At 36.9% G+C, this 23050-nt stretch overlaps 2 protein-coding genes across 4 annotated transcripts in view; both read left to right on the top strand.

The window, feature by feature from the left end:
- On the top strand, positions 1 to 7376 carry ivd (isovaleryl-CoA dehydrogenase). Its single transcript, XM_008399995.1, has 12 exons — positions 1 to 296; positions 1624 to 1713; positions 1864 to 1915; positions 2622 to 2791; positions 2876 to 2969; positions 4504 to 4634; positions 4732 to 4828; positions 5379 to 5472; positions 5747 to 5828; positions 5909 to 6013; positions 6270 to 6342; positions 6809 to 7376. The coding sequence occupies exons 1-12, from the start codon at positions 165 to 167 to the stop codon at positions 6940 to 6942; spliced, it is 1254 nt and encodes a 417-aa protein (XP_008398217.1). The 5' UTR covers positions 1 to 164; the 3' UTR covers positions 6943 to 7376.
- A 3436-nt stretch (positions 7377 to 10812) lies between these two features.
- The window catches only part of bahd1 (bromo adjacent homology domain containing 1), a 32591-nt gene continuing 20353 nt past the window's right edge, over positions 10813 to 23050 (top strand). The window contains exons 1-2 of one of the 3 annotated variants that reach the window (XM_008400001.1): positions 10813 to 11773; positions 12632 to 12695. The gene's annotated coding sequence lies outside the window, so the exon portion shown is untranslated. Of the gene's footprint in view, positions 11774 to 12603; positions 12696 to 23050 lie in introns of all 3 variants that reach the window. The other 2 variants (XM_008399999.1, XM_008399998.1) reach the window with 2 other exon arrangements.

Below are 23050 nucleotides of genomic sequence, written 5' to 3'. Positions count from 1 at the left end.
GGATGCTTCGACGCTAACGGTACTGTGAAATTCTATCTGAGTGAGACCTCGTCTTTCCGCCAAATTAATATCAGAGTGAGACCTCTTCTTTGCCCTGGGTTAAAAGGACAGTCCCACCAACACATCTGAAGCCCTGCTTTATGTTTTGACCCGCCAGCAGCGTCATGTTTGCGGTCAGAAACGCTCTCCGCCTCGGCTCCAGGTTATCCGTCCCCTCCGTGGCGCGGAGGGGATGTTCCGGTGCTGCTATCCAGGTGGATGACGTGGTGAACGGACTCACAGAGGAGCAGATACAGGTTAGCTAGCTGCTGCTGCTACGATCACAGGTTAACTTGGGGGGGCAGACAGGAACAACAACTGTTAAAAAAAATCAACAATAATCACGTGGAAACGAACTGCATTGTGCACCAAACTTGAGAGATTTTTTCCACTCAGAAGATCTCGGTGAAAGGTCGTAACTGACATGGCGTGATGACATAACATTAGCTAACTGGCAGGGAATACATAAACAAAACAAAGTGTTTATTGATTCAGGTGAGTTATGTCTAAACACTAACGTAAACATAAAAACACAAAATTCCTGCAACAATCAGTTTTTAAGGCTAAACTTTTGATTTAAAGCTGATTTACGGCAACTATAACGGTTTGTAAACGATCAGAATCATAAATTAATATGTTATTGTTAAGCTTTCTGCAGCAGTTGCACTGATATTTTATATAAGAAACGACAAATGGGGGAGGAGGTGGGTCTCATGTAGGCTACTTGATTGGACAAACGGTTCTTCCTCGTGATTTAGTACCAGCATAACATTATGACCACTTGGTTGTTAGTGAGTTAATTTCCTCTTTGCTGACTCTATTGTATCCATTGGATTGGTGATGATCCTGTTAGGTACTAGAAGCTATAATGTGGATCTGACGTGTTTTTCAGAACATGCTTCTTGTATTAAAAACCAATGTATTGTGTCCTGATGCCTCTCCACCACATCATCTGTTGCACTGGGCTGCATCCACCAGACGAGGCCACCCATGAGCCTTTCTCCAGTTCGTCACAGTTCCTTCTGTGGGTCACTTTTAATCGATTATTGTCCACTGGGAATGCAGACGCATTTTGTTTTTAATCATTACGCTTAAACCATCAGTTCTGGTGTCCTTGAACTCGTGACTGAATCTGTCATGATGTTGTTTGGAGATCATTTTCAAGCTGATAATTGAGTAATAATCCAAGTTCAAGCTCTCAAATACCAATAATCTTGAATTTTGTAAAGAACTCTCGAACTTCAAACTGCAGGTTGTTGCTAGGCAACCGAAGAGCGAGTGAGTTAGTTGAAGCCGTGAGGTTGAAATCGGTGAATTTATTGAATATTCTATCAGATATATCTATTTATATTGATCATGTGCTTTGAGGTGTGTATTATTGATTTATTGTATGCATTTAAATACATACACAAAAATAATTTTTGGTAAAATGAGAACCAATCATTTTAGCTACAGTAGCTGTTCGAAAAGGAGTGAGAAGTTTACACTTTTTAAAACATTTTTAATATAATGATCTACCAAAAATTTGATCCAAGTAGACATTATGTTGACGATATTTGCTTTTCGTTTTGTTTTTTTCCACAGCTTAGGCACACGGTTCGTAAATTCTGTGCAGAGAAACTTGCACCTTATGCTGATGAGATTGACAAGAAAAATGAGTTCCCAGGACTGCGGGTGAGTCGAAACCCACTCAGTGAATGATTTGCCTTACACAACTCATGCAGTAGTGTTTAATTAAACATGGTTAATACCAAATCATTTGTATGTTTTTTGAGGTAAAAATTAACTCTGGGTAATGAGAGGAATGTTGTTGTTTTTCACCAGGATTACTATAAAGCAATGGGCGAGATGGGACTGCTGGGCATTACTGCTCCAGGTATAACTATGAAGCAAAAGTGTTTTTTTTGTTTGTTTGTTGTTTTTTGGGCGGGTTACAGTTATATTTTCTTGCTTGAACCATGCAGTGCTGTATAAGTATTTTCATCTCAATGGAGAAAACATGGAGCAGTGTAACTTTTCAGATTTGGCCAACCTGCCAACATTACTCCAATATACAGAATAATCCAGACCAACATTTATAGCTCAGAAAGCCTCACTTGTCTTATTTAAGGTCAAAGTTCACAGTTAAATTAAGGAAAAGATGGCCTCCATGCAAGAGTTAAAAGATCACAACCACAGATGACACAAAGACTGTCTCACATTTGGTAGAAAACATCAAGTGGAACTTTTTTATTATATTTTGTTCCAGTGCATGAAATATACACTGCAAAAGCACAATTTCTTGTGCAAATATCTCAGTAAACTTGAAATAAGTTAAAACTAACTATATTTGGACCGTTCTGGCACACCACTGCCATCTTTGTTTCTGTATCAACTCTGCTTAGGAATGCCAAGTGGCGCCCTCTGCTGGAGCCAAACTAAACAATAAAAGAGTTTATCAATTGGTACTAAATTTAATCTAATAAGCCATTAGTTGCAAATTAATTCGCCAATCTGAAACATTTAAGTGTGACTGAATAAATCCGTGTGTTAGAGTTTTAATCTTTATCTGGACCGCTCCGCCCTGCGTTTGCTCCGGTCAGTGGAAGACGGGGGAACGGGTCTGGGCTACCTGGACCACGTCATCGTGATGGAGGAAATGTCTCGGGTGTCGGCAGCCATCGCTCTCAGTTACGGCGCCCACTCCAATCTCTGTGTCAACCAGATGGTGCGTCACGCCAACCCGAAGCAGAAGGAGAAGTACATGCCAAAGGTCAGGGCTGCACTGCGTGAAAGAGGAAAATGATCATTTTAAAGCATGAAGTTGATGTTTTTTATCTTATTTTGTTTTTGGTAGTTGCTGACAGGTGAACACATTGGAGCGCTGGCCATGAGTGAACCGAACGCTGGATCTGATGTCGTCTCCATGAAACTCAAAGCTGTTAAGAAAGGTAGTATAGAGTATAAAAGGAATAGTTTGAAATATAATTTATGTGAAAGCATAAAAAAAGTTAAACTAATTGACATCTTCTTAGCAAGTATGGAAAAAAAGTTTTTTTAATTGTTTTTTTTCAGTGTTTTCTTCATTTTCCTTTCCAATTTTCTACAGAAACGTCTCAGAAAACTCTTGTATGGCTTCTATTTGTCCTTTTATTTTTTAAAGATGTACATCTTTGAAAAATATAAAATTTATTCTGATGCTTTTTTTCTGAATTTTGATTTTTTATTTTTTTTCCCTCCAAATTCTGACTTTTATTTCACAATTCTGTCCTTTTCTCAGAGTTCTGACTTTTATCTTCTGAGATCAAAAGTCAGATTCGTTTAGTTCTTTTTACCAGTCGTCCTATTTTTACCAGAATTGTTTTTCGTATGTTTAAGAAGTGCAGTTGTTAAAACATGACTTAAATCTCTGTGTCACGTCATATTTAAACCCCTGGAAACTGGAAGTCATGGATTATTAATGACAAAGTTCCCGCTGATGTCAGCTTTTAAAAATAATTTGGAGAAAGTTTCCAGCTACGTTTATAGAGTTGTAAATCTGAGCAGGAGTTTTAAAAACCAAACTGTGGCGTCTGATTTACGTTGATGCAATTACAAGCTCTGATAAGGAAACGAGCTTTCAGGAGAAAGAAGTTATTAGTCTTTTGTCCTCTGACAAATTTCTTACATTTGAACTTTTTTTGTTCAAAATAATCTTCTAGATCTTCTTGATAAATTTCCTTTTTGAATTATTTGGTCCACACTGTTCTGGAATCTACATGACTGCATTTTTTTCTCTGTTTATTTGTACAGATTTTGTTATTTTTTCTTCTACAAAGTCAGAAAACGTGAGAAAAAAATAATGAACAGAAAAACAAAAAGTTTAGAGTAATTCACTTTTTCCCATTTTCCAGTTTATTAATGACAAAAGTTAATTTTTCTACAATTTTCTTTTTAAAAAAATGTCTATTAATCTTTAGTTTTTTGTTTTGACTTTTAACTAACACATTAGTTTAACATGTAAATTTTATAAGTCTATTACTATTTTGCTTTTTTTGTGTGCTTTGATTTATTTTTGTTTTTTGCTTTGTCATTTATTGGTTTGTATTTATTCTCCAGATTACTCTCTTAAGTATGACTCATACGATGTCTGTATTCGATGTTAAAATCAGAAATAAAGCATGAAAAGGCCAAACATACCATTTAAAGAAGGAATCTGTTTATGAAAGCCGACGGAAAAGAATAATGAGTTTATGGGTAAACATGAAGCAGTGAGCAGAGGACGGTAATATAATCAGTTCAGAAATCAAAGCAGAAAGTTTAAATGTTTTGTTTTCCACAGAAGCGTAAAATGATCTGTGATCTTCTTCCACTGATGCAACTTAAAACTCTGAGCTGCTTTTATTTCTTCCTTTCTGTTCATTTTAAACATCTGAGGTATCGGTTCTGTTTTTGATCCTCTGCGTTTTCTGCTTTCTGTAATTTTTTTATTTATTTTTTCACCAGGTGATTATTACGTTCTAAACGGCAACAAGTTCTGGATCACCAACGGGCCGGACGCCGATGTCCTCATCGTGTACGCCAAGACCGACCCGGAGGCGCATCAGAAGGGAATCACGGCTTTTATCGTGGAAAAGGTGAATCCGACTCGTCTTTTCCTGTCCGTGGGTCGGCTCTGTTCATGTTTTTGCATAAAAGAAACCCTGAAAATGTTTTTATTTTCCCCTCCTACAGGGAATGCCAGGATTTTCCACAGCGCAGAAACTCGACAAACTGGGAATGAGGGGATCCAACACCTGCGAACTGATCTTTGAAGACTGTAAAATCCCAGGTATGAAGAGTTTTACAGATTTTATTTCACCTTTAAATCATTGTAAGGCTGAACCACTGATAAAACTAAAAGTGATTTTGAACTGATTTTATGTTGTTTTTCTCCAAAAGGCTGAATTTGCTTCTGTTTAGCTTGAATCTAAGTTAAAACAATCACATTTGTTTGTTTATGCTACAAAAATACAAAATCTTACCAAGTATTTTTCTCTAGTTTATAGTACAAGTTAAGCAAAATCTACTAATTTACAAGTAATATTTAGCAAGTCAATTTTAAAGTCAGGAGTTTTTGAATATTGATGAAAAAGTTGTAGTTCCACTGGCTGATTATTTAACTTATAATGTAGGGGAAATGTTGCTATAAGTGAAATAATCTCACTACTTTTTCATTAATATTAAGGAATAAACTCTGTTATGTTGCTGAAGAGCTTCTTGTAAGATACTTTTGTCTTATTTCAAGTCTTTGCACTATAAACAACTTTAATATTTTATGTTTTTTGGCAGTGCTGGTACTCGGACTGATTGTTTTTCTGTGAATTTGTCCGGTTTGACAGAGAAGAACATTCTGGGTTCGCTGAATAAAGGAGTTTATGTGATGATGAGCGGCTTGGACCTGGAGAGGCTGGTGTTGGCTGCTGGACCTGTTGGGTGAGGTTCTTGAATAACAGATTTTATTCTTCAGGCTAACAACAGCTACATTAAAAGTCAGGAGATGTTTAAAGAACAACGTGAAGGGAAAAAGCTAGCATGAAGAAAGCTGGCGCGACATGCTTGTGTATTAATCTTGGTTTCATTTTAAAGATTTGAGGTCAAGATTAAATGTGATTGTTAGAGATTCAGTTAAATCTTGTTAAAACTGCTGTGAAGTTGTAAAAACAAACATAAGGGAAGCTACATGCTGGTGCTACATCTTGTTTTTCAGCATAATGCAGTCCGTTCTGGATGCTGCTATCCCCTACCTGCATGTGAGAGAAGCGTTTGGACAGAAGATTGGACACTTTCAGGTCTGACTGCTGATTTTCACCTGCTAGCTCTCACCAGCTAACAGATCCTAATCTGGTGAAATTTAAACCTTTTCCCGCAGCTGATGCAGGGCAAGATGGCCGACATGTACACCAGACTGAGCTCCTGTCGGCAGTACCTCTACAACGTCGCCAGAGCTTGTGACAAAGGGCATTTCAGTTCAAAGGTTAGAACGTTGAGCATTCTTTAATCCGTTTTCTTATTTAGAAAATCAATTTGGCTGCCTGTATATACTGAAAGCATATGTTTACAAGGATTTCAGTCAGATTTTTGTTTATTTCTTGTGTTAAGGACCTGAATATTGTTATTTTCTCCTTGTTAACCAGCCTATAATCCATTCTGTGATGCTGAGTTTGTGTTTTTTTACATAATTTAATCTGTAACATGTGGTAAAAATATGTTTGTTTGTTTGTTTTGTCTAGGATTGTGCTGGAGTGATTCTGTACTGCGCCGAGAACGCCACTCAGGTTGCCTTGGATGGCATTCAGTGTTTAGGTGAGTGAAGAAGTGCTAGTTTCGTTGGCAAGACATTTTTCTAGTGTTAAAAGATACTTTTTCATCAATATTAAGGAATTATTTACTTAAGTTAAGCTCCTATATTTTTCTAAAAAGTTACTTGTAAGTTAATTTAGTCTTATTTCAAGTGTAATAAGGAATACGCACTAAAAACTAGACCAAAAATACTTGGTAAGATTTTGTTTTTGGTGTGTTGATGCACATATTTTGCATCATCACCTGGGATTTCAAGTATTTTTTCATCAATATTAAGGAATTATTTAGTTAAATTAAGCACCTATATCTTGCTGAAAAGTTCTTTTTAAGTTGGTACACTTTAAATTGGATAAAACATTTTCACTAAAATCTACTTGGTAAGTTTGTGTTTTTTGCAGTGTATTGTCGTTTTTTCCTGAATAAGTTGTCTGGTTTGGTTTGAAACTGAAACTTTTGGCGCTACCCTCAGGCGGGAACGGCTACATCAACGACTATCCGGTGGGGAGATTCCTGCGAGACGCGAAGCTGTACGAAATCGGGGCGGGAACCAGCGAAGTCCGCCGGATCATCATCGGCCGAGCCTTCAACTCCATGTTCAAATAGTCGCTCAGTTTGTTGTTTGCATCGTTTCTCACACCCATGACCTTACTGGATGAGTTGCTGTTTCCATTCAGACGATAAGCTGATAAATGAACAAATTACATATTGATCCTCGCCGAGCGGCCTTGAAGTTTTGCTATGCTAGCTGCCTGTTAGCTGGAGGTAGATGATAATAATGTAATGAGCAGATTTCTGGATTTCAAGCTTAAACTCTCACTCAAAACGATTTGAATAAAATCAACTTTGACAGATTATCGAAGGATTTCCCTAAGCTCATTCTGTTATTGAATATTTTTCTGTAAACAAAACACTGTCAAACATCTTTAACATTTTTTTCTGTGAAGATTTTGTCTGTTCTTGATTGTAGGCGTCATCATTATGTAGAAATGTATGAACTTTACCAGGTTTGCAATAAATAAATCAATAAGTTTCTAACATTTGTCTATGTTAGAATCTTATCTTAATTTTGGGCCAAATTAAGATAATGAATGTTTGTGCCTGAAAACATTGATTCAATTACAAACTGTTAAAATATTAACAAATAACTGTCAATCTCTTAAAATTAAATAATATTGATCAGTCCCTTCAGGATTTTATGATCAATCAAAATTATAGATTTGGTTAGAAAAGATATTTGCGCTTAAATATGACTCTAAATGTGACATTTTGACAATAAGGCTGAGACGGCAGAGTAGCAGATGTGAGACATTCTGCCACCTGCAGGTGGGAGGTAGCATTACATAAACATGTTTGTCACTATTGTGGGAAATTTGCAATAAACTCTCAATTATGCATTAGCACCAAAAACTGCAGGGACTAATAGATGTAGCAGCATACTGATAAAAACTTTGATCTGATGGATAAACTACTACTTAACCAAACCACTGTTTTATTTGTGCGTAGAATAATCTCTAGTTGACGAGTTTTGAGTTTGTACTGATATATTTGCACCAGAAAATAATGGGTAAGAGTTTGTTTTTGCAGAGTAATCGTTTTTAAAAATGAAATTTGAAAGGAAAGAATTATAAACTATTTTAAAAAATCTGTTACCATTTCCTTCCCATTTGGATGTTATTTAGATTATTTCACTTAAAATTTAGGGAAAATGTCTTGTTATAAGTTAAATAATCAGCCAGTGGAACTAATAGAAACTATGCATGTAAAACAAGCTCGAATATCTTGCTGACAATATACTTTTAATTTAGTTTTATCTTCTTTCAAATGTAAGTACAAGACAAAAATACTTGGTAAGATTTAGTGTTTTGCAGTGTAAAATGTAATGCTAGACCAGATACCAAGTTTTATTTGATTCCAAATACTTCTTGACCTCACTGTGGTTAATACTGTATTTTTTTAATGGGCTAAAGCCTAAATTACACACGCATAAAAGTCAATCATAGCTGCTAAGTGAATGTGGTGAAGTGGAATGGGAAAACATATTTGCTCTTGAGATTTCCCTGATTAGAGTAATAATGACAAAACACATTAAAAGTTTTAAACATGCATAAACCGAAACCCAGAAATGAAAGAGTGAAGTTTTGGTTCTGATTAAAGGAAAGACTGACTCTGAAACACAAAAGCCTCCCTGCACTGGAAGCAAAAACTAATCAGAACGTGCTCATGTCGCCTCAGTGAGTGCTGAACACTCTGCCTCTTGTTTGCAGACAAGAGGAGACATCAGTCCAGACAATGGTGGAACCATCCCAGCACATTTGAATAATACGTGGAAACTCAGTTTCAGGCTGGAAAGCCAACAAATGAGGTTCAGACGGTAAAATCACTGAAATGTTGCAGCTGGCAGAGCGAGTTAAAATGATTGAAGGTTTTTCTGCTGTGTTTTCATGCAGCTTAAAACGATTCCAAGCTGCAAACAGTAACATCAGCAGCTTTAACATGAAGACATGACATAATGGGCTACGTTTACACTGCAGCCTGAAGTGACCCAATTCCGATCATTTTTATTTATTTAGTCAAATCGGATTTTTTTATTTTATTTTATTTTTTTTGGTGTGGTCGTTCACACTTACAAATACAAATACACCCATGGTAATATCCCATTAACATGGGATATTAATCCAATGTTTTAACAAATTGTAGAAAACTGCAAATGACATGAAAATGTCCCGCATGCGCAGTGGAGGGCGCAATAACGTCACACATAGAGAGCGTGTTGCGGAAGTAAACGTGGATGCTAACGGTGGAGCAGAGCTTGCGATGTTGAAGTTGTTGTCCGACAGCAGCCGGCACTTTAACAACTTAATCCTCATTACCGCCATTGTTCTTGTTTTTCTTCCCGCTTGCGTCTATCAGGACGCAGAATAGTGACGTTTGTCGAGCATTAATGACCTTCAGGATCTGACCGTTAGGATTCAGGTCTTATCTGAAGCGATCGGATACGTATCGGATATCTTAAAAGTGGCCCGGGTCGCATTCGGAAACAAAAAAAATCCGGGCTGTGTTGTTCAGACCTTCATTAAAAAGAAGGTCAGATACAGGTCCCATTTAGACAAAAATAAAAAATAAATCTGCATTTGATCACTTTGACGGCAGTGTGAAGGCAGCCTTAGACTTTCTGCTTGTCAAGAATTTCTTGTTCAGGACTCCTGTAATATAAACAACGGCTGAAACAATTAATCAGATTAATCGATTTTTTAAATAATCGTCAATTAACTTAATTAACTGGAGCATAGAGACTATAAGAAAATTATATTTTCTGAAACATATTCAGAGCAGTAATTAAGCAAAATAAGTAAACATTTACTTTTAAGATTAAATAAAAATGTAAATCTGTTAACTTCTCAAGTTGCAGTTTTAGCGTCACCTGGTTCAAATTATGTTTTAAAAAAACTTCTATTAAGTATCTTTTGCCATCCAATTATTGATCTGTTAATCAAAAATAATCAGAGATGAGAGCTGAGGTTTTCAGTTGATGTTAGAAGTATTTTTTAGCTGCAGATGCGAACTTTGCTACAAATGATCACTAAAAAAATACTTTGTTACTGCAATCAATTTTAAATAGATACATATTGTTATAAAAGACTTAAGTGTTATTCTAATTTCAAAGCATAATGGTTGCACTGATGATTTTATAGATAATCACTGCCTAACATATTTTCAAAAATGTTGAGTGTTTTGGTCAATTTTGTAGTGCAAATATCTTGAAATTAGACAAAAATAACTTTTAAAGTAACTCTTTTGCAAAAGGTATAGTACTGTCGAATTATTTCACTTATAACATGGGAAAAATGTCTTACTATACGTAAAATAATCTGCCAGTACTATATAACTATATTTAATATTAAGAAATGATTGGCATAAAACAACCTTACTGACTTGTAAGTTAGTTTTTCTTATTTCAAGTGAAATAAGATGTTTACACTAAAAGCCAGACCTGAAAAGGTATTGATTTATTGATTTAAGGGTCTTTTCACCAGGGGTTCAATAAGTGTGGAGGGGGTTGTGTTGCAGCTGAGCCCTCTAAAAAAATCTATAAAATCATCAAACTCTTCTAAAATTTTATGTTTTCTTTTCACGAGAAGGATGCAGCTTCTCGAGTTTCAAAATCCTCCGTTCATTTATTTAAAAGTATATTTCTATAGAAAAAGAAGTTGATATTGTTCAATTTGGCTTTGGTTTTATTTCTGCATCATTTCATTTGTAATTTTTACCCACTGATCCTGTCAGTGGGTAAAAGGGGAGTCACGTGATCAACAACCGGGCCACTGGCGTAAACCACGAAGAAGACAAAACAGGAAGTGGGAGGAGGATGATGGCAAAGAAGCATAATTTTTAATAACTTGATAAAAAAAATAAAACATGTTTCATTTTAATTGCGTTAATGGAGACATTGCAATTGCAAAATTGTGTTTTGTTTTTTACATTAGTGGAATATTTATTTGTTTCAGGCATAACCTGTTGAGATAAAAAAAATAAGCAACACTAGTACAAATCGCAATAAGTAAATCCAAAATATAACACAATACATATATCAACAAAGAAGTTGTTGAAACATTTACTACAACCACACAGCTAAGTAAAAACCAATCGTTTGTATCCCCACTTTTACCATAAAATGTTCTGATCAAACTTGCTCTAACGTTATGAAAAACTGGATTATGGATTTCCATATTCCAGCACATACATAAATTTGACATTTTGAGGTAAATTATTGAAATAAATAAACTTTTTAATGACCAGATGAGTCAAAGTTTAGTTTTGTGAAGCCCTCCCGGGCGCTGCGGTCTTCATCCAGAGGTGAAACGCCGAGTTCCTGCTCCTCTGCTGTCACATTTATCCCCAGTGTCAGAATGAAAGGGTCTTAAAGACGTAATAATGTGTGCAGGAGCCATCTGTCAGCCCAGCGGGGCCGCTGCTGCTGCTGCTGCTGGGGGACGTGTGCCTCTGCGCTGCGCTGCGGCGTGGCCCTTTAAGGCTCCATGTTTTCGCTTCATGATGCGTCAACATAAAAAGCGGATGATGCTGTTATGTAAAACATGCCAAAGTCAGCCGGAGTTTGCAGGATCTGCGTTCAGGGCCTCGGCTGCTTTCTAAACTCATCTGCTGCAGCTTGAAGCGTCACGGGTGGTTTTATTGGTATTTTTTTTCCCCCATTCCTCGCTGCGTGGAGTTTGGAGCGGGTGAAGGAAATAAAACAGCCTGCTTCAGATCAGCTCAGCTCAACATGAGTCGCCCTCGGCTCGGTTTTCCTCCTTCGTTTGCGGGGAGCTCATACACCTGACGCATCTCCGTCCCCCTCTTCCCCTGGAACCGATCGTGGGTTTATTTTTAAAGGATCAATCCGCTCTTTTCCTGCGTGTTCCGGGGCTGCGAAGCGGTAAGACAACAACAACAACAACAACAACTCTTTATCTGTAAAACTGAAAGTGTCGAGCAGGACAGGAGCGACGATCGAGCGTCCAGACAGCTGGAATAACAATAATTGTTGTAAATAACGATAATCCGTCGGTATTTGTCAGTTCGGGTCCAACTTTCGGACAGCTCCGGAGGGTTTCCTCCGCAGGTTTGTCGCCTGATCGGTGGGCAGAGCTTCGGCTGATCCTCCGGCTCATGATCGCTGAAAATGTCACTCCACTCCAGCAGCAGCTTCAGCTGGACTTACCAAGTTCACTCCGAGAGCTTCTGTCTGTCTAAACCAAGAATATTCATGATTTAAATGTATATTTGTTTCGTTTTAATTCGGATCGGACGCAAGTTGAATCACCTCACTGCAAAAACACAAAATCTTACCAAGTATTTGTTGGTGCAAATATCTTGGTATGTTTGAAATAAAAGAAAACTGTCTTACAAGTAAGATATAGAGCTTATTGCATTGTAAGCCAATAATTCCTTAATATTAATGAAAAAGTCCTAGTTTTATTGGCAGATTATTTCACTTATGACTTTTATCTTATTTCAAGTGTAATAAGAATTTTGCAGCAGAAACTAGACCAAAATATATGGTAAGATTTTGTGTTTTTGTAATGTTTTTATTATTTAGTGGTTTATATCCTTGGATCTCGGTCAGTTTTGGTTAATTTCTAAACTATTTCCGTCCTAAACTGCACTTTTCAGCTTCCGGTTGTGACTTTGGTTTCTAAATTAAAGGATACCAGTGTGTATCCTAACAAAAGTTAGATTTTTTTTTGTTTTTATTTTATTTCCCAGTTGAGTAATATCCATTGTGTTGATCAAGGAGAAGCCTGGAGGAAGAAACTGTCTCTGTAGCTGCTGGTTTCCACTCTAGCTCCAACCCAAAGGTAAAAATCTGAACACTTTGTGTCCAGGATGTGTGTAGTCTGCAGATATGTTAACTATTTGCAAAAGAAAACATACCATTTGGAAACATTTTTGGCTCTATGTGTGGCATTTGGCCTTTAACACTTAATAGGAAATCTGTTAAAATCTATGAGTATGTTGTTATTCTATTGTTATTTTTATTATTGGTCACCTATGCAATTTATTACTCAGCAAAACACAAAAAATAAAACTTGAAGTGTCTAAAATCCTAAAATCCTCTCATTTTTTATGAAAACTAGCAGCTTTTTTGTTATTCTTTTGTGAAACTACAGCAGAGTCATAGTGGAAAAGCTTAAATGGATCTCGATTTAGAGTCTGACTCTGAATCGTAACCACAAAACAGCAAAGTTAAAACATGCTGTATTGACTTTGACTTTTTGTCCTGCTGTTCTTTGGCTTCTAACGTTCCAGTTTTTGTGGGTCAGTCAGCAGGCTAGCCTCCACCTTTCGCTTGAAGTGGTAAAGTTAGCAGAGATGCTAAACTGTACATGTGTTGTTTTTGTGTTTTTTATGCTTTGTGGCTATAATTGCTTGGGATTTGAATTGTGTTTTGTTTGGGTGGCAATGCTTGATGGAGACTTTTTGACCAGAAATATTGTTGGAAAGCTAAACAGTATTGTTTTTTTAAGTCTTTATTTGGAGGAGTCAACACTTTCTGAACATCTCGCGTTTCAGGACTGAAAACCATAGAAACTAAGTTTTATTAATGATGAATGTTTGGTTAAAACTCTCAAATGTGAAATATCTGTATATATTTTTGATCAAACAAGAAGCCAGTGCAGCGATTTGTGACCTGATCTGACCCACCGGTGTTGGTCAGGCCTCTGGCAGCAGCATTTGGGATGAGCCCGATTGATTCTTTGTATCCTGTTTCAACAGGAAACCATTTATTCTTTTAGATCTGAGTTCATAACCACAGTGTTGTTTCTTGCACACTCTTATTTTTAGCCTTACTGAGGCTAATTTAGGCTCTTTAACCTTTATTTTTGGAGCAAAAGCAATTACTTTTATCTTTTCAGCATAATGGATGAAATTTTTATGCGTCCTCCTTTAAATTCATACAGCAGCCAAATGAGACCAAAATCTGTTTTTTCCCTTTTTTAACCCATATATAACTTTTTCATTTCATTCTGAGCAGCCTGATTTCAAGCTGAAAAACTTGCTAAAAAAAAAATCTGATTTTTGGTACTTCCATATCTCCATACTTAATCACAAATTTCATATAATCTGCAGTCTGAACGGTCATGCTGCGTTTTATCATAATTGGATCATAATTCTGCACCAGAAGAAGCCAGATTTGATAAATCTGAACATAAACAATGGCTGAAAATTATTATTAAATTATGTAAGAAATCTGCATCACTAAAGGGAGCCTGACATCACGATCTCTCCACTTCTGGTTCCGTCTACACATCTTCTCTACAGAAGGTTGTTGCTGTTAGTTGTGCTTTATTTTTATTAGTTTTTGCTCTTGTGACAATATTGTTGGTTCCTATTGCTGAATAACTTATTGCTGTTTGGCGTCATCGTTCTTCTTCTGTGCTTCTGAGTCGCTTTGGTGTCATAAACCAGAAGTTTTATTGTGATTGCATCATTTAGTTAGAATGAATGAACACACACACACACAAAAATCCTATTTCTGTGTAATGGTGTACTGATATATTTGCACTTTAAACTAGACTAAAAATACTTGGTAAGATTTTGTATTTTTGCAGTGAAGAGAAGCAGAAAAAAGTAAATATAATAATTTAGAGAGCAAAATGAAGCAGAAACACTGTTTTTCACAGACACATCAACATTTGGTGCATTGTGGTGTTAAAGCAAACACTCTGATCCTGAGTTATATTTAATGCTTGCTCTGGTTTTTGGGTAGGGTTACCCATTGCGTTAATTTGTTTTGTGCCTCGCTTTATAGCAGTTTTAAAGAACATATATTGCAGTACGATAAATTACCCAAGAAATGATTGTGATGAATGATAATATTGCTGTTTTGAGACCATTTTCAAGTTATATATTCAGATTGATAATGCAAGTCTGCCCTCTCAATTTTGCACAGAATCTCTACAGTGGAACTAAAAGATATTTTATATATTCAAAATAAAACGCAACCAAAAATAATAAATAACTGAAACCTTAAGTAAAATGGATTGTGATGTCTTTGTAAACAAAATTTCCCTTCAAAAAAATATTAATCCTCAGAATGGAAAATGACCTAGAATGGTAAAAGTTGCCTCAGAACTACTCAGAAAACAAGCAGCTAGTATATTATTTTTAATATATTTGTAAATATCATCTTGTTATTTGTGCAGAATGTGTCAAAAGTGGTCAGTTTTTAAATTGTTTCATTACAGTCAGTGGGAACCCTGAGACCCCAAGCCCCCATTTAAGGTTTAAAATGTACAAATAAAACACTGGAGTTGACCTTTTCGCTCATAATAACAATGAATCCATCAGTTCCTCGGAGCAGCAGACCGAATGCGGCTTGCTAAACAGAGACACGCCGCCCACACATGAGAGATAAAGCAGGTTATCAATCCTGGACATAATCCCATTATTCCTGATGAACTGCTCTCCTCTGTGGCCACACACACATTCAGAGGGAAAAGGAGACACACAATGACCTCCCAGCTGTCCCAAGAGGAAGGGACGGCACAACGAGATGTCCAGTTTTCAGGAAAAATCCGGAAGATACTCTTTAATTGACCGTTTGCCACCACGTCACTAAATCATTCTAGGCGCCATGATGGACGTCGGAAGTGAGGATCGGGAGTGTTGAACAGAACGACGGAAATTGTTTTCCAAAGTTGTTTTTGTCAGTTATTCAAGGCTTCTACTTGTTCGAGTCGAGCTAATTTCTCTTTGAGTGTAACTCACTTGGTTGGGGCTCACAGACGGCGGTTTTTACAATAACTAGCTTAGAAACCGACCCATGCCTCCTCCCTCCTGACTGATCAAATTACCGATTTACATGAATTCACACCACATGATTTAAATCTCTTCGTCATAAACTGCGGTTCCGCTTACACCAGAGCCTTAAAAACGTACAAAAGACGAGACGATAGCCGGTTTTTTTAAGCTAGGCTACATGACTGTGGGGCCCTGTTTCCATGGTTACTAACGCGTACCTTCCCCATAATATGACATTTTACTTGTTTCTAATAGTACTTACTTATAAAGCATATGAACGTTAATCTTCTTACCTTGTAAATAGAGTTCACTGCAAATCCGCGGCTACACCGAGGGCTGACAGTCATTATGATTAACGCTGCTGCCGTATCTTTCCTCATTAAAAGTTATACAATAAACTGACAAGTTTGATTTGTATCCACGTCTGTTTGTGCAGCCGACCGTGCAGCACCCTGTGACCATTTTTACTGCGAAATAAACTTTATTAAAGCGATATAAGGCCATCACATGTGAGTTTTTTGACAGCTAGCTGGAGCGCACAGGTTGTTTTGACGTCCGTCATGACGGGGCGGGCCGAGTTTCGAAGAGCGTGACGTCACTTGCAAAGGGTTAACGGAGGAATAAAAAAAACATACAATATGTCTACGCACTGGAAACACTGACAGGTTCAGTTTTTCCAAATCACTTAGTCGTTATAATCAGAGGTGGGTAGAGTGCCTATAAATTTACTCAGGTAAATTTACCTGGTTAAATAAAGGAGGAAAAAAAAGGTAAGAGTAGCATTGCTGCAACATATTTTTACTCAAGTAAAAGTAAAAAGTAGCCGTCCAAGAAATTACTTGAGTAATAAAGTATTTGATAAAAAGTACTGATCAAAAATTACATCATCAGATGGACCAAAATATTAAGTTATGTGGAAATTTTATTATTTTTAAGGATAAAAATTACAATAATTCATAAAAATAACGAAAAAATAAAATCAGGTAAAAGAAGTTTCTGTCCAAATCAGTTTCTTTCAATAATAATAATGAAAAACGTATGAAACTTTAACAAAAACTGCAGGTGTTTTTGAGATACACCTAAAAAAATAATAAAAAATTACTAAAGTACAACATAGCAAAAATATTTTTTTTTCAAAAATGTTACTCAAGTAAATGCAACTATGGTTATAAAACAACAGATGCCGCCTCCCTGTCAGAAAAGGGTGTCTAAATATTCCCCAACAGAAACTAACAACTCATCATGACTGTTTTTTGTTATTTTTACTGTCTGGTTATTTTTTTTAATAACAATTTGTTTTATCAGGCTGCATGTTGACGCAGCAGCTCCAGTTTAACTCACCAGGCTGGATTTGCATCCCACTTTGTGTCTGTGAGTCTCATAGAGAGAAATACATTCATTATAATAAAAGAGCGAGTAACTCTACACTTCATAATTTAGCAACCTATAATTTTATGGCTTTAACAAAGTGGTTGTTGATGACTGGAGTTCTGAGTTACCTGCTAGCCATTTCAGATTCACCCCTAAAGGCTGCAGGCGTTTGATACAGACTGAGACAGTTCATATTTTAACTGATTTTCATTTTTTAAATCTTCCAAAACATTAATAATGCCTTTTTTCGTCCTTATTTTGCATTCTTTTAAAGTAAAATTTGCTAAGCCTGCATTCACACCAGCCCTGTTTATTCCACTTTAATCAAAATCTAGTTAATTTGCCTAGAAAAACTAACTAGATTTGGTTCGTTTGGGGGAGAAAGCGAACTCTAGTCTGCCTACAAACCTCGTCACTGTTTGGTTGAAGTGAACGGCTCCAAAAGCAGGAAGCGAACTACAGCGCAGGGCATTCTGGGTAAATACAACCAAAACAAACAAGCTAATCTAGCGCTAGCAGGAGAAATGACTCGTGATCTTTTATCAAAGATAAAACAAATATTCTACAACCGCTAAAATCTGACGCTACTCATTTTTTGTTAACGTTTTGTGAAGCAGGAAGTTGCGTTCATGTCTTCTTCAGAGGTTCTTGTGTCGTTGGTGTAGCGCCCCCGCAGGCGAGGAGGGGAACATGTTTTTCAATCGTTTGGTTTGTTTGATTCAGTGCGGTGTGAAAACGAACAGCTGAAAATGAAACAAATGTTGCGATTTTGGTCGAGTCTACGGACTATCAGGTGTGAAAACATAAAGACTAAAACATCCAAACCAACATTTTACTTTCAGCTTTTGTGATACCGGAGAAACTTTTCCCAACATTTGGTCGGACTGGGAGGCAGGCGGCGTGGGTCGGGGCAGGAAAAGCTGCGCTGTGTTTCCGACGCAGCTGTGGAAACGTGAAGGTCTGGTTCGTGGAATCACAGGAGAAGAGAGGAGGCAGGGCTTGTTCTGCAGGGGAGACAAGGAGACCCACAGACTGGCGTCAGCTGTCCGCCGCTCCACAGCTGCAGCAGCGCGTTCAGAGCCGGGGTCTTTCTCACTTCACACACACACACACACACACACACACACACACACACACACACACACACACACACACACACACACACACACACACACACACACACACANCACACACACACACACACACACACACACACACACACACACACACACACACACACACACACACACACACACACACACACACACACACACACACTGGGGTTCTTCATATCTGCTGCGAGAGAGAGAGAGTGTACATCTGTAGATGCTTTTCTCCTCTTACATCTTCTGTTGTTATTGAGGTTGTCTGGCATCAGGAAGCAGATAATTAGACTTCCTGTCTCTAGTGTTGATCATCACCTGAACATACGACGGCGTGTTACAGCCATTGTAGAAAAACAGGAGAAATGAGTGAATTTCAATCAAAAACCTCAGAAATGTTTAGATAAATGTCAGAAATTATCCACAAAAACTTGAAAATTTCTGAGATTCAAAAGTCAAAACCTGATTGAAAAAAACCCTGAAATTTTTTAGATTAATGTCAGAATTGTTTTGGGAAAAAAAAGAGGAAATTTCAGAGTTTCAAAAGTAAAGACAAATGCAACTTTTGGAACTCAGAAATTTGTATGTTTAACTTTTCAGACTCAGAAATGTCCTGTTTTTTTTTCTAGAAAACTAGTTTTTATAGCAAATTTGCAACTTGAAACAAAAAAAATTTCCACATTTTTTTTCTAGAAAATTTATTTCTGTTGTTTTTCTTGCAAGTGTTCAACTGTTCAAACTAGAAAATTAATTTTATATTAATTTATTATATTTCTTAATTAACTAATTTTCAAGAACATTAATGAAATTTTTGCCATAAATTTACTCCTCCTTTGTTCCTTTTCCTCTTTTATGCCGTTGTATTGGCGTGTTGATTCTACATTGGTGCAGTAAATGTGATTTGTTTCTTTTTTAAATACTACTTGTCGTTTAAACAAACACAATATAACTAACCTTCAAACGGTACACAGGAGCAAACTGTGTGGAGACCAACGGAGACATGTTTACACCTGATGTTTACATCCATTCGGGTAATTAAACCAGGAATGAACAGATAGAGGTGGATGTTGGTTCAAAAGCTGACTGCGACGTTTCTCAGCAAAAATGTGCTGCAACAGACCAGCTGCTAAAATCAATCAACTTCACTTCAGATTTAGTTAACGTTGTAGCAGATACGCCTCGGATGACACAGAAAAATCTAAATAAAATTAAGTTCTTAATGTTTTTTAATTTAGAAAATATGTAGAAATATTATCTGAATATTCAAGTTGTCAGTTTATTTATGGCTACAACTCCAAAGAGAACCATTTGTTCAAAATGTGAAAATCAGTGAAAATCCACATTTCCGAATGACTTGATTTTAATACCTACATTTTCATTTAAGTTGTCTCCCTTAAATTTAATTCATTTAGATATTAACATTATCTAAACCATAAAATATGCATGTTCAGCGTTTTGATGCTGAAAATTAGCAGCGATGCTAACCAAGGTTAGCTAAAATGTAATCAGTAGCATGTGGGCTATCACTAGCATGTTGTGTAACATTGATTTACTCCATTCAGGATGGTAAACTTAGCTATCATTTCAAATATTAGCTGAAATGCTTATTTTAGCTACAAGGCTAATGCTAGCACGTTGACACAACATGCTAGCTGTTGTGTCAAAAACTAGCATGTTGACCACCAGTAGGACGTGGGTTATCACAAGCATGCTGATGTACATTGACTTACTCCATTCAGCATGCTAAATGTTACAAATACACAAAAATTAACTAAAATACTTATTTAGTTGTAAGACTAACATTAGCATGAGGGCTATCACTAGCATGTGAGCAACTAGCATGTTGATACTACCAGAAGGATGTGGGTTATCACAAGCATGTTGACTTACTGAATTCAATATGCTAACTGTTTCTAATATATAAAAAAATGACCTAAATTATTTTAGCTCTAAGGCTAATGTTAGCATGAGGGCTATCATGTTGAGCGACTAGCATGTTTCCTCCTTTGCTATGGCAAGCCCCAGTTAAAATGGATTGACTTAATTTTATAAGGTCGGCAGCACAAAGTTAATGGAGTGTCTAAGTAATCTCGTAAACTTTTATTTATGTGAAAGTGTAGCTGATATAGCTTCACAAATCTCATTTAGCAGCTTTAAAAATACTCAAACGTTGGCTTTGTGTTTTCTACCAGCTGATCGTTAACCCTTGGCTGTTTTCTCTTTGGCTGCTGTGGTTCATAAAGACCTCACAGCATTTAAATCTGTGTCCATCATTACCTAACTTGAAATACTTCGGAGTGCCTTTGGGATATGTTAAAAACTTTTATGAGCAGTCTCATTTCCTCAATCTGATGCTTGAATGTTTAATTGGTGCGATCCTAATAAAACATATAGTCCCTCTCCAAACATAAAAGCACTTGTAATGTTTTTTCTTTTTGGCTTTATGATTCCATGTTTTCCCTCTACTTAAGAAAAAAGCGTAAAGGGTGATGATCCAGTTTTTATAAGCTGCCAGGGGCCGAGTCGCTGGTTAATGATATCTCATCACGAGTGGTCACTTGAGACGTATGTGAAGACGCAGGTTCACTGCAGCTTCACGACAAGCAGCTGAGGGCGATAAAGACTCACACCCCGACTTTATGGGATTAAGTTGTTTACTGCTGAATGATTCATCAACCTAGAAACATGCTGCTTTTATGACTTAAAATGAGTTCATGGCCTTTTGTTGAAACCCCTCTGGCTTCTGTCTGAAGATTAGTTTTACACTGCAGCGAGCAGAACAGCTACAAAATAAAAACGGTTTGATTTTTAAATCCTCACTACACTCTAGTTCGTCTTCCTAGACGGTACGATTTGTTTGGGGAGGTGTGAATGCGAAATTAAACTCTGGTCCGCCTAAAAACCTCGGGTAAGACCCCTCCAAAAGCAGGAAGTGGACTACAGCGCAGGGCATTCTGGGTAAAAACAACCAAAACAAACGTGCCAGTCTATCGCAAAAGAAAACCTATAAATCCTAAAATCTGACGTTTACATTTCGTGAAGAAGATAGTTGCGTTCAATGTCTTCATCTGGGGTTTTTCTGTCATTTCTTTAAGAGGTTCTTAGTGCAGCGCCACCACAGGCGAGGAGGGGAAACAGCATATTAGTGTTAGTAAATTTCTGCCAAAAATCCCAGGAAATTGTTTGAGAAAAAAATAAGGTTTAAAAAGTCAACATTTTGGTAGAACATGACATTTTCATGTTTTTCTAGAACATTTCTGAGATTAATCTAAAGATTTCTGAGTTTGTTGGTGGCAGTTTATTCTTGCTTTTATCTATTTCTGTCTATAATGGTTATAAAAAACCGTGGTAGAAATGGCTCCTTGTCTTTTACCAAAGACAAATCAGAAATCCTACCACTGCAAAAATTTGACTCCACTTCATTTTTGTTTACATTTTGTGTAGGAGGAAGTTGATCTCATGTCTTCTTCAGAGGTTTTAGTGTAATTTTCTTCAGTCATTCTTGGTGCAGCGCCACCACAGGCCAGGGGGGGGAACAGGTTTATAAACGTATGACCAAGAATTGGGACCGTTGCACAAATTGGAAAAAACAATTACTAAATTTCTGCCAAAAAACTCTCAGAAATTTTCTAGAAAAAACAAGAAAATTTCTTAGTTTGAGAAGTCAAAATTTTACTCGAAAGTATAAGGAGGAGAACAGATTTTTCATTTAAAAAATGTGATCAAATTTACCAAAAAAGTCTGAATTTTCATTCATATCTCCAATCAACTATTATTTTCTAACACCTCACATTTAAAACTTCCTATTCAGCTAAAAAAAAGTCCCCAAATATGCATTTATTTACTTCTGTTTTTATTCTTTCCCTGGTTTTGATCTGTCGAGACCTGAAGTTGTTTGGACTGAAAGAACCGAAGCGCCGACTTTTCAGGCAGCGACGAGCCGAGAGGAAGATCAATAAAATAGCCCGGCGTTATTTCTCTCTGTCTGATGTTATCTCTCCACCTCCGAAATGAAAAATTCATCATCGTCAGTAAACATCTCCTCACGTCAGAGTTCCTGGGGGAAAGGACTTGTCAGATACAAACAGAAGATAAATGCAGGACATTTTGGAGATATCTGATGTCAGTTCCTACAAAACGCAGTGAACAAATTCATCGGTGTTTTCTTTAGGTGAGGAGTCTCTGAGGAGTTTAGCTCATAGTCAGAGGAAATTCACCTGAACACGAGTCACAGCCTTGAAAACAAATAGACAGCGCTCTAAAGGAAAATGTTATTTCCAGAAATAAAGGTCAGATCTGGGATCAGTTTTTCTTCTTTTGCTCTTTTTATTTCAGAGTCTTTCCTCTGAAATAAGAGCTGCTAGAAAACTATCTGCTCTCTTTAATGGGAACGTTGGAAACCAGTAAAGTTTTGTAGGAGTTTCCACATTTCCAGCCCTCTGCAGCATTTCATGATCTATTTATACATCTGTTCTTCTATCGCTCCTCCTTTTTTCACCCATCCATCTTCTTCTTTTAAACCATCTATCCATCAATCCATTGAAAATGTTAAACTCTCAGCTAAACTCAGTTTCCTTTTGATCTTTCTGATCCTGAGCAGATCGTTTGGATCATTATTGTGAGCTTCAGCCAGCAGGAAGATCAGCTTCCTGTAGCTTTTGGTTGTTTTATGTTTTCTAAAGCTTTCTGCAGCTTCCTCCAGCTCTTTACAACTTTCTGCAGCGTTCAATATATTTTTAGAGCTTTCTGCAGCTTTCAGCAGCTTTCTACATATTTTTACAACTTTCTGCAGCTTTGTGCAGCTTTTGACAGCTTTCTACAATTTTCTGCAGCCTTCGACAGCTCCCTGTACCTTTTTAGAAGCTCTCAGTAGCTTCCTGCAGCTTTCAACAGCTTTCTACAACTTTCTGCAGCCTTTCGACCAGCTCCCTGTA

Source organism: Poecilia reticulata, linkage group LG22 (genome assembly GCF_000633615.1).
Source record: "Poecilia reticulata strain Guanapo linkage group LG22, Guppy_female_1.0+MT, whole genome shotgun sequence".
Taxonomy (NCBI): Eukaryota; Metazoa; Chordata; class Actinopteri; order Cyprinodontiformes; family Poeciliidae; genus Poecilia; species Poecilia reticulata.
This window is presented reverse-complemented; position numbering and strand designations above follow the sequence as displayed.

Bases quoted from the DNA above. Each gene is read 5' to 3' on its own strand.
- ivd (XM_008399995.1), top strand. From the start codon at position 165: ATGTTTGCGGTCAGAAACGCTCTCCGCCTCGGCTCCAGGTTATCCGTC. The intron at 2,792-2,875 runs GTCAGGGCTGCA...TGTTTTTGGTAG, and splicing joins AGGAGAAGTACATGCCAAAG to TTGCTGACAGGTGAACACAT. The intron at 5,473-5,746 runs GTGAGGTTCTTG...CTTGTTTTTCAG, and splicing joins TTGGCTGCTGGACCTGTTGG to CATAATGCAGTCCGTTCTGG.